Source organism: Saimiri boliviensis, chromosome 17, assembly GCF_048565385.1.
Source record: "Saimiri boliviensis isolate mSaiBol1 chromosome 17, mSaiBol1.pri, whole genome shotgun sequence".
Taxonomy (NCBI): Eukaryota; Metazoa; Chordata; class Mammalia; order Primates; family Cebidae; genus Saimiri; species Saimiri boliviensis.
Window position 1 is genome coordinate 17,176,518 of NC_133465.1, and position 11,292 is coordinate 17,187,809.

An 11,292-nucleotide genomic window follows, 5' to 3' on the forward strand; every position below is an offset into this window, starting at 1 on the left:
TAACTTTGTATTTTCAGTAGAGATGGGGTTTCACCATGTTGGCCAGGATGGTCTCCATCTCCTGACCGCATGATCTACCCACCTCAGCCTCCCAAAGTGCTGGGATTACAGGCATGAGCCACCCCACCCAGCCCTAGAAAGTCTTTTACAGGAGGAAAAAGTGAATGTGGGTCAACTCCTTCCATCCTTACATATTGCTAGGCTAAAGTCTGCCTTAAGACTGCCAACACCAGCAAAATCTCACTGAGCAGAGCAGTGAGGGAGCCCCATACCTCAGGGCTGTGGATGCAGGTTGGGGTTCTGCCCCCACACAGGGCAGGAGGCCAAGGGATGCGTGGATTTAGGGTTCAGCCGGGATCTGGCCTGAGCCTGGGAAATTCATGAGTCCTTCATTCATTCAGCAGATGAGCCGTGTGCAGCACCCCAGCCATGGGGGAGACAGCACAAGGCAAATCTTATCCTCTCGGGACTCACCTGCCACAGGGAAGAGGCAAGAACTGAGTAAACATGTCCCTGGGATGACAAGGGAAGAGCGAAAGCAATGAAGAGGGGACAGATGGAGAGTGGGGCACGGAAGACAGACCCAAAGGCAGGAAGGAGGCAGTCGCTGGGGAGGCCTTAGGCAGGAGCGAGGACAGACGTGCGGGGAGGGCTAAGGGTCTGGGTCACCCAGGGTCTTGCAGACTGTGGAGAGGCTGAGTGACTGGAGAGTCCTGGGCATCGGCTCAGCTCGCTGCTGCAGGAAATAGCCTGGTGTAAAGCGTGGACCCCAGAGTCGGAGACAGGGGTATGGACGGGCTCTGACCCCTGTCCTACAGCCAGGAAGCTGGAGCGGCAGGCCTTGCCAGCACGTGGGCTTTCACCATGGTCCTGCTGCATGAGTCGAAGCCGGGCGACAGCACGCTCAAGCTGGCTGCCCCTGGACACAACTTGTCGACTGATCTCTGAGTGAACACAAAGCCCAGAGGACAGGTGGAGTGCCTGGGGCAGGGCCCATCCCGCTGGCCTCTCCCGTCTCTAGCCTCCATTTCCCCTTTGGGGAGAAAGGCTGGGGGCAAGTTGGGGAAGGGAGGCTCATGCCCAGATAGACTCTAATGGCAGACCTCACACAGCAGGACCAACACAGGTGAGCCCCCGGCCTGGGGAAGTGGGATCAGGGAGAAGGTTAGGATGGAGAGCCGCAGGTGGGAAAAGGGTTTTCAGAGGCCACGCCCTCCTCGTGGCTCAGATTGGGAAACTGAGGCCCAGGGCCAAGTGGTAACAGGCCAGAGGTATTGACAGAGCAGGTCTGGGCCCCAGCCCTGTCTTGCCCACCCAGGTGCCCATATCTATGGGGAGAGACACCAAGTGTCCCTCTCTCGCGCAGATGACGTGGGCTGCGTGGTGCCATCGGAGTGCCTGCGGGCCTGCGGGGCCGAGGTCGGCTGCTCCAACATCGCCTACCCCAAGCTCGTTATGGAACTGATGCCCATCGGTGAGGCGGTGTGGGCGTGGGTCTGGGTGGGGGCGTGGAGTGGAACCTGGGGCCCAATGAGAGTGGGGGCTGCAGAGGCCCCTCTGGATCCAGTGTGTTGCTGGGTGACGTCCAGGTGGGCTGTTCTTTTTTTTTTTTTTTTTTTTGAGACGGAGTTTCGCTCTTGTTACCCAGGCTGGAGTGCAATGGCGCGATCTCGGCTCACCGCAACCTCCGCCTCCTGGGTTCAGGCAATTTTCCTGCCTCAGCCTCCTGAGTAGCTGGGATTACAGGCACGCGCCACCATGCCCAGCTAATTTTTTGTATTTTTAATAGAGACGGGGTTTCACCATGTTGACCAGGATGGTCTCGATCTCTTGACCTCGTGATCCACCCGCCTCGGCCTCCCAAAGTGCTGGGATTACAGGCGTGAGCCACCCACCAGAACAGCCTGACTCAGGTGGGCTGTTCTGCTCCTAGCGGAGGAGACTGGACACACTCATAATAGAAAACACTAACACTCACTGTGTACTGCCACCATCCCCAGAGCTTCCCAGGTGATGCACTGGCTTCCTTTTCTCGAGAACCCCTAGTGCTGTTAGTATCATCCCCATTTTTTTTTTTTTTTAGATTGAGTTTTGCTCTTGTTGCCCAGGCTGTAGTGCAATGGTATGATCCTCGCTCATTGCACCCTCTGCCTCCTGGATTCAAGCTATTCTCCTGCCTCAGCCTCCCAAGTAGCTGGAATTACAGGCGTGCACCACCACACCTGGCTAATGTTTGTATTTTTCATAGAGACAGGGTTTCACCATGTTGACCAGGCTGGTCTCAAACTCCTGACCTCAGGTGATCCACCCACTTTGGCCTCCCAAAGTGCTGGGATTACAGGCGTGAGTCACTGCACCTGGCCTATATCATCCCCATTTTAAAGACAGGGAAACTGAGACCCAGAGAGGTTAAATGACCTAGCCCAGGTCACATGGCAAGTAAGCTGCGAAGCCGGATTCTAACCCGATGCATCTGCCTGCACATCCCAGCCTCCTATCTTGTGCAGTGCCATCTCTTGAGAAAGGCCACCCATTCTCTCTTCTTTTTTTTTTTTTGAGACGGAGTTTCGCTCTTGTTACCCAGGCTGGAGTGCAATGGCGCGATCTCGGCTCACCACAACCTCCGCCTCCTGGGTTCAGGCAATTCTCCTGCCTCAGCCTCCTGAGTAGCTGGGATTACAGGCACGTGCCACCATGCCCAGCTAATGTTTTGTATTTTTAGTAGAGACGGGGTTTCACCGTGTTGACCAGGATGGTCTCGATCTCTTGACCTCGTGATCCACCCGCCTCGGCCTCCCAAAGTGCTGGGATTATAGGCTTGAGCCACCGCGCCCGGCCGATTCTCTCTTCTTATATGCCTACTGGGTGCCAGGCACTTTACTAATAGTTTCTCATTAAGTGCTATGAGATAGGGTTATTGGCTCCATTTTACAGATGGGGAAACTGAGGCAGAGAGAGACAGTGACTTGTCTGAGGTTATATAGTGACTGCGACACAAACCCAAGACACAAACTGCTTACTCTGCTAGGATCAGGCACTCAGGAATGCCCACTCCCCTACATCTGCAGGCATCAGTGTCTATACTCTGCACCACCTCCCCACCCTGAAACACTGCAAGCCAACAGGGAGAGAACTAGGGGGCAAGTTTGGCTTTTTTCATGTTTCTCGTGGTGGTAGCATCCCTGCCATTCTAATGTGAAGTGATGAGTTCCCCATCACAGGAGGTATGCAAATAAAAGCAACATAGCAAGGGGTGTGAGAGGTCAGACCCTAAGCAAAAAGAGGAAAGTTTCCTGAGCCCTTGCAGCCTGAGCCTTTCCTCTACAGATTTTTAGGTGCTGGAGCTTTCCCTGGTCCCCTCTCGCTGACCCCCTCCCACTAATCCTCTCTTCCTGAAAGCTTTTGGTCCCTGAGGTGAGTCCCACCTGCTCTTTTCTCCTCCCTCCCTCCCTCCCAAAGAGCTCAGGCCCAAGGGAAGTGAGGGCACAGACCGGGGATCAGATCTTGGCTCTGCCACTCGCTGGCCAAGATATTTGGGGCATGCCACTTCCCTGCTTGGAGCCTGGGTGTCCTCATTTGTAAATTGGAGATAATGGCATCTAGCCACCCTCAGCGTTGTTGCTGGGATTAAACATAATGACATAAGGAGTATGCCTGGTGCAGGCTTGGCCACGCCATGGTTCCACCTTGGGGTTTCGCTCTGCTCTTCTGTTCTGAGCACGGGCACTCGCTAAGCCCCCAGGACTGACATGGAGCCATTGCTGGGCTGCAGTCCCTCTCTAGGCTTTGAATTCCTCTCGGAGAAGTGGATGGAATAAGCCCCAAGTTAATCCAACTCCATGAGCAACACAGGGGGGTGGAGCAACGTTTTGGGGAAAACCGTGGTTCCACTCACTTTCCTTTGGGCTCCATCCCAGTCAGCTTCTGACAAGTGAACAGAGGGCCCAGAGATGCCTGGAAGACACACAGCAAATCAGAGGCAGAACTGAGGCCAGTCGCAGAACCCAGCCAGGCAATAAATGGCTGTGCCTTCGGGGCAGGGGGGCCTGTGTCAGGCTTATCCTGGGACAGATGGGCAAAGTTTATGGAGGTCAAGGAAGTACTTAAAATTGCAAAGGTCCTTAGAGACGGACTTGGACTAATCCCCAGAGAGGGGAGGTGACCAGTCTGAAGCCACACAGCACGGAGTGGGTGGGCGGGCAACCTTCCACCTTCTTTAGGGCTCCCCACCCTCAGGCCTTCCTGAGGCCACAACGCCCAGAAGGCCATGCACAGCAATGCTCCCCGAACTGCCCAGGGGAGCCCTCACTCCCATTCTGGAGAACCACAGGGCCAAGGAGAGAGGGATCCACTATGCCTGCTGGGTCCTGCCATGCACGAGACTGGGCGGAAAATTCCAGAGCCTGGGCCACGGCATGCTGGGGTGAGCTGTGCATCTGGCCCAGGGGGTGACCTCCAAGCAGAAGTCCCGCCTTCGCCTTCCCCTCCCATCCCACTGCACCCCAAAGCCCTGCCGCCGGCCTCCTGCGAGTCCCTGGGCCATCTCTTCCCCTCTCCGAGCTTCCATTTCCTCATCTGTCAGGCGAGTTAATCATGCTTTCCCCGGACGAAGGCATGGGTGTGAAAGTGCTTTGTCAACGCCGGGCTCTGCAGAAAGGAGAGGCCTGATCGCAGCCTCAGCAATATGAGTCATTACGGTTCGGCCTGGGGTTGCCAGCGAGCCGTAGGCGCCAGCAGCCAGCTCTGAAGGCCCCACAGTTTGTCTTTGGCCTCCCCAGGCTCCTCTTTTGGGGTCTTGCTCACCACCACCCTCCTCAGCCTCTCTCCTTCCTGGCCCTCTGCCCGCAGGGGCACGTGAATGGTGGGGGAGCCTCAGACAGAAGAGCCCAGGTGGGAGGGGCTCCCGGCCCTTGGCAAGGCCGGGCAGGGTCACGCCTCCTCCGTCCCACCCCAGGTCTGCGGGGGCTGATGATCGCAGTGATGCTGGCCGCGCTGGTGTCCTCGCTGACCTCCATCTTCAACAGCAGCAGCACGCTCTTCACCATGGACATCTGGAGGCGGCTGCGGCCCCGCTCCGGGGAGAGGGAGCTTCTGCTGGTGGGCCGGTACGGGGTGACGCCGGTACTGACTTTGAGGGACAAGTGGGAGTTTGCCACTAAGAGAAAGGTGGATGCCAGGGCCGGGCGTGGTGGCTCACCCCTGTAATCCCAGCACTTTGGGAGACCGAGGCATGAAGATCATCAGGTCAAGAGATGGAGACCATCCTAGCCGACATGGTGAAACTCTGTCCCTACTAAAAATATAGAAATTAGCTGGGCATGGTGGCCACACCTGTAGTCCCAGCTACTTGGGAGGCTGAGGCAGGAGAATCGCTTGATCCCGGGAGGTGGAGGTTGCAGTGAGCCGAGATCACGCCACTGCACTCCAACCTGGTGACAGAGTGAGGCTTCTTCTCAAAAAAAAAGAGAGAAAGGTGGATGCCAGGAAGGAGGGAGGAGAAGGGCCCAGTGTACCCCATCCACACACCTCTCACATTGCTTTCCTGTCCACTTCTGTGTGACGGCAGCCTCATCTGGGATGTGTCTCTGCCCCGACTGAGATTCCCTCTGCAGGGCCAGCCCTCCCCTCCTCAGCCACGCTACAGATCGCTCTGTCTCCCACAAAACTGGGCCCCGAGCCCTCCTGATGGTTCCCCGCTGCCCCACAGAGGGCCCCCAGGCCAGCACTCAGGACAGGCCACACTTCGGCTGCCACATCCCTCAGCCTCCGTGGCCCTGGCCCCACTGAGCTCCGGTCTGTTTCCTCCCAGCCCGGCTTGTCCCCTCCCTTTTCACCTGGATGACTCATGCTGATCTGTCTACACTCTGCCTGTGTCACCCTTCTCCGTGCAGTCCTCCCTGAGACCCTCAAAGAGTGAGCCCTCTCCCCTCCATACCCCAGGGACTCTTGCCAGATTCTTCCCACTGTACATGTGGCCATTACAGGCCAGGAGGTCTCCCCAACACCCTTCTGCACATGTGTGAGTGCTTCAAGAGGACAGGGGCTGTGTCTGGGGAGCAGGTGGTGTTTGGTTACATGAATAAGTTCTTTGGTGGTGATTTCTGAGATTTTGGTGCACGCCCCGCCTGAGCAGTGTACACTGTACCCCATGTGTAGTCTTTTATTTTTTTGAGACTCAGTCTCCTCTGTCTCCCAGGATAGACTGCAGTAGCGCGATATTGGCTCACTGCAACCTCCACCTCCCGGGTTCAAGCAATTCCCTGCCTCAGCCTCCTGAGTAGTTGGGATTACAGGCGCCCAACACCACACCCAGGTAATTTTTGTATTTTTTTTTTTTTTAGTAGAGACAGGGTTTCACCATGTTGGCCAGACTGGTCTGGAACTCCTGACCTCAGGTGATCTGCCCACCTCAGCCTCCCAAAGTGCTGGGATTACAGGCGTGACCCACCACACCCAGCCCAATGTATTGTCTTTTTTTTTTTTTTTTTTTTTGAGACAGAGTTTCGCTCTTGTTACCCAGGCTGGAGTGCAATGGCGCGATCTCGGCTCATCGCAACCTCCACCTCCTGGGTTCAGGCAATTCTCCTGCCTCAGCCTCCTGAGTAGCTGGGATTACAGGCACGCGCCACCATGCCCAGCTAATTTTTGCATTTTAGTAGAGACGGGGTCTCACCATGTTAACCAGGATGGTCTCGATCTCTTGACCTCGTGATCCACCCACCTTGGCCTCCCAAAGTGCTGGGATTACAAGCATGAGCCACTGCGCCCAGCCTGTATTGTCTTTTATCCCTCACACCCTCCCACCCTTTCCCCTGAGTCTCCAAAGTCCATTGTATCATTCTTTTTTTTTTTCTTCTTGAGACAGAGTCTTGGTCTGTCGCGGAGGCTAGAGTACAGTGGCGTGATCTTGGCTCACTGTAACCTCTGCCTCCCAGGTTCAAGCGATTCTCATGCCACAGCCTCTTGAGTAGCTGGGGTGACAGGTGGGTGCCACCATGCCCAGGTGCTTTTTGTATTTTTAGTAAAAACAGAGTTTTACCATATTGGCCAGGCTGGTCTCAAACTCCTGACTTCAGGTGATCCGCCCACCTTGGCCTCCCGAAGTGCTCACAAGCGCGAGCTACCATCCCCAGCACATTCTGTCACTCATACCTTTACATCCTCGGAGATTAGCTCCCATGTGCATGTGTCTATTTGTGCCCTCCCCACGTCTCCAGTCCTGCCCTCCTGTTGTCCTCTGAGCAGTGTGGCCCACACTCTGTTGGTCAGGGGTCCAGCCTTCTGGCACTTAGCTTGACCAACAGTGCACCCCCTGGCCAGGAGCCCAGGGCACCCATCCTGGGGTGGGGTCTGCTCCAGAGCTCCAGGCAGCCATCCTGGGGATGCAAAACAGCCAGGCTTCTGTCGGAAGGGCCTTGTTGGGACATGCCAGAGGCAGGTGCGAGTGAGCTCATCCACAGGCTCATGGCTCCTTCAAAACAAGGAGCCTCCCACCTCTCACAGCGCAGGACACTTCCATGTCTTTGTGTCCTGCGCACTCAGACCCTTGACCACCTCTCCCCGTCTGGCTCCCCTGCCTCTCCTCAGTGGCTGTGTGGCCTGGAGAAGACCCTGCCCCTCCCTGACTGTGCATCTCCTCTGCAGCCAGACCTTGCTCCAAGCCCCTCCATGCTCCAGCATCCTGGGCACTGGGACCTGGATGCCCTTATGCCACTCAGCGTGTGCCTTGGCCCTGGGACACTGGTAGCCCCTGTACTTGCCCAGTGGCCCTTGGGACCCCCGCCAACTACTTCCTGGCCTCCTCACCCAGGCTCCCACCTGCAACCGAAGTCCTGACCTGGCCTCCTGCTGTGCCAGCTCACCTACCCAGACACCCATGCCCTTGACCCTCCTTCCCACCTCTTCTGCCAAGTCAACCCTCTACCCGCCAGCCCTGTGAGCTTGGCGTTCAGCCTCCCTGAGGAGCAGGGCACAAGGCTGTGTGCTGCAGGGCAGGTTGCTCACCCTCTCTGGACCCCAGTTCTCTCAGCTGCCAGCTGGGTAGAGCAGAAAGGGCCTCGTGCCAGGTGTCAGGCTGGCCAGCTCGACTTCCCCTCCCTCTTGCAGCACTGGAATATCCTCAACACCCCTATCCCCTCAAAGCCGTCTCAGCTCCCCCGGCCCTGAACACCACCATCAGAGCAGCATCTCCTAGGCCCTGTGGGTCGCGGATCTCTGGCAGGGTGAAATGGCCCCACAAGGGCCTCGGTCAGGGAGATGCAGGGCTTACAGAGAGAAGACCAACAGCCCAGAGGCCTGGAGAGGCCATCGAGGGCCGGGTGCAGGACCATACTGGTGACAGCGATGGTGCTGTCCAGCTGAGAGGAGTCTGGAGAGACATCACAGACTGGAGGCCAGCGATGACCCTGCCTCTGGGCCCACTGTTCCGTCACTGCCCTCTCCACTCTCCTGTTTGTGTTCTCAGTTGTTCATTGCACAAATGGGGCCCACAGCCTCCTGGAAACCCTGTGTGGGACTCAGAGAGATCTCAGACACCCCTCCGTGAGGGGTTCCACAGTAAGGGTGGCCGCAGCCCAGGGAGATGCTGGAGGGCACTGTCCACCCTGATGGTGGCGTGGGAGGGGGTGACATTCCAGGCAGAAGGAGCACCCTCTGGGTTTGGGGGTCCTCTGGCAGCCATGTAAGAAAGCAGGGTAAGAAGGTGAGGGCCTGGCTAGAGTGGCCCCGGCCTTGGCACAGAGATGCAGCATCTGGTGTTGGGTGGGGGAGCTGTGTGCGGAGGGCGGGGTGGGCAGGCGTTAATGGAGGCCCGCCTGGGCCTTTGATGAGGGCAGCGCCTGCCTGCCTGCCCGGCTAGGGTTTAATTAGCCTTAATCAAGGTGGCACCTCCTTCCTCCACCCTCTCCCTCAGGCCTAGAAGGGAAGAGAGGGAGGGAGGAAGGCAGACAGGAGAGGGGAGGACCCACCCTAGCTTCACACATAGCCTCTGTCACCCCTGCCACCACGGCCAGGGTTCCAGCGAGTCACTCACCACCCACCTTGGGGGTGAGGAATGCCAATTGTGACCCAGGATACAGAGATGAAGAGCAGATGGATGCCTTGCCCCAGCTTTGTCCCCTTAGCTGGGTCCCATGCCCCTCAAGGCTCTGGGGTGGCCCCTCCTCCTGGAAGCCCTCCTAGATTGATGTTTCCTCTGGGCTGCTCCAGCCCAGCCCTGAGTGTAGGTGACAGGCTCATCTGTTTTCTTCGCTGGGCTCTGAATGCCGGGCAGGCACCAGGTCCCACTCCACCCGGTTGGAGATCCTCGGGTAGTGTCCTACGCAGGGGCCACCTCACCAGTTGGATGAACAAGTGAAGCTCGTGCCTGCTGTGGAGGGGGCTCTGGGCCTTGGGGAGAAGCGGGCAGGAGCTAATGTGCAGGGGAGGGGAAGGGAGGGGAAGGGAGGGGAGGGGAGGGGAGGGGAAGGCAGGCAGTAAACAAGTAGATACCAGATAAATCTGCCTGTAGTGGTTGGGGCAAGTGCTTTGAAGGAGACAAGAGGGAGAGGCTGGGTGGCCAGCACGGAGCTCCAAGGGTTGGCTCCGCAGAGACCCCAGGGCAGGGAAGGAGCAGACAGCACTGAGGGTCAGGAGCTGCACCTGCAGGAGGCAGGGAGCTGCCCAAGGGTTTGGAGCAGGGCAGGACTGGCCAGCTCACTGGTGGCATGAACCAGAGGCCAGGGAGGAGGCTGGAGCTGGGGCAGCAGAGGAAAGATGAGAACACAGGTCTTAGTGCCAGGGGAGGTGGGAGAGGGCTGAGGAAGCGCCTCCCAGGCTGACCTCCGCCTGCCTTCCATCCACCCGCAGGCTGGTCATAGTGGCGCTGATCGGTGTGAGCGTGGCCTGGATCCCCGTCCTGCAGGGCTCCAACAGCGGGCAGCTCTTCATCTACATGCAGTCAGTGACCAGCTCCCTGGCCCCCCCACTGACTGCAGTCTTTGTCCTGGGCATCTTTTGGCCACGTGCCAACGAGCAGGTGGGTGGTGTCGGGGGACAGGTTTCCCTGGGGACGTGCTACAGTCTGTTCCAGTCCTCCTCTGCTGCCTCTAGGGGGAGCCTTGGTCCTCCTCCGGTAGCCCCACTTGCCCTGCCTCCCTCCTCCCCAGGGGGCCTTCTGGGGCCTGATAGCAGGGCTGGTGGTGGGGGCCGCGAGGCTGGTCCTGGAATTCCTGAACCCGGCCCCGCCCTGCGGAGAGCCAGACACGCGGCCGGCCATCCTGGGGAGCATGCACTACCTGCACTTTGCGGTCGCCCTCTTCACACTCAGTGGTGCTGTGGTGGTGGTCGGAAGCCTGCTGACCCCACCCCCACAGGGTGGTCAGGTGAGCCGGGCCTGACCCCTGACTCTGACCCCCAACAATTTCTTACTCTAGTCCCAGTCTGGTCCCTGACCCTCTCTGACTCCGAATTTTCTAGCCCTGGACTCCCTCACTCCACCTCTTTTTGAACTCAGCTGCCATCTTGCCATCCCCAACCTTTGATCCTGTGTGGGTCACCCCCACCCTGCCACCCCCCCCACCTCCATCCCTATCCCCACTCATTTCTTACAGATTGAGAACCTTACCTGGTGGACCCTGGCTCGGGACCTGCCGTTGGTAACCAAAGCAGGTAAGTGGGTGACCCTAGGCATTCCTCCACCTTGACACTGGGGCTGAAGGCAGGGGCACCAGGTGTGGCCTTGTGTCCCTCATCTGTCCCTCTCCTTCTGCAACCCCCTCCAGGTGATGGCCAAACGCCCCAGAAATACGCTTTCTGGGCCCGTGTCTGTGGCTTCAATGCCATCCTCCTCATGTGCGTCAACATCTTCTTCTACGCCTACTTTGCCTGATGCTGCCACCCTAGGCAGGAAGGCGGGAGCCCTGAATCCTCAGGTCCACCCTTTTCCTTCATGGGGACCCCAAGGCCCCGAGAGGGGCAGATTCTCCTCACAGCTGCACAACGGCTCAGTCCCCAAGAACCAGCCAAGCCAGCAGAGCAGGAGCCCTGAAAAATCAGGGGGAAAATGGGAAAAAAGAAAGTGACATTTCAAAAATAGCATCAAAGCAGTCATCATTGGAAAGAAAATTAGATTTCTGATGGACACCCTGATGTTGATTTTACTGCTTTCATTTTGAATACACAGGCCGGGTCAGGAGCAGTGAGATTTGCGAACACTCAGGGCTCTAAGGGTCTTGGGCCAGCTCTGGATGGAGGAAGAGCCCCACATGGCCAGAGCAAGGCCCTCCACCAAGGGACAGCAGCCTCCTCCAGGGA

The 11,292-nt window shown here is 57.8% G+C and overlaps 1 protein-coding gene across 9 annotated transcripts in view; it reads left to right on the forward strand.

Annotated features, from left to right (window-relative positions):
• The window catches only part of SLC5A10 (solute carrier family 5 member 10), a 74,619-nt gene extending 63,752 nt beyond the window's left edge, over positions 1-10,867 (forward strand). For 4 of the 9 annotated variants that reach the window (XM_074388257.1, XM_074388261.1, XM_074388259.1 and 1 more), the window contains 3 exons: positions 1,367-1,474; positions 4,955-5,105; positions 9,847-10,501. In XM_074388257.1, coding sequence (XP_074244358.1) covers positions 1,367-1,474; positions 4,955-5,105; positions 9,847-10,486 — 899 coding nt within the window. In that variant the 3' untranslated portion in view covers positions 10,487-10,501. Of the gene's footprint in view, positions 1-1,366; positions 1,475-4,954; positions 5,106-9,846; positions 10,502-10,589; positions 10,648-10,760 lie in introns of those variants that run through there. The other 5 variants (XM_039476263.2, XM_039476268.2, XM_074388262.1 and 2 more) reach the window with 4 other exon arrangements.
• Positions 10,868-11,292: the final 425 nt, after the last annotated feature.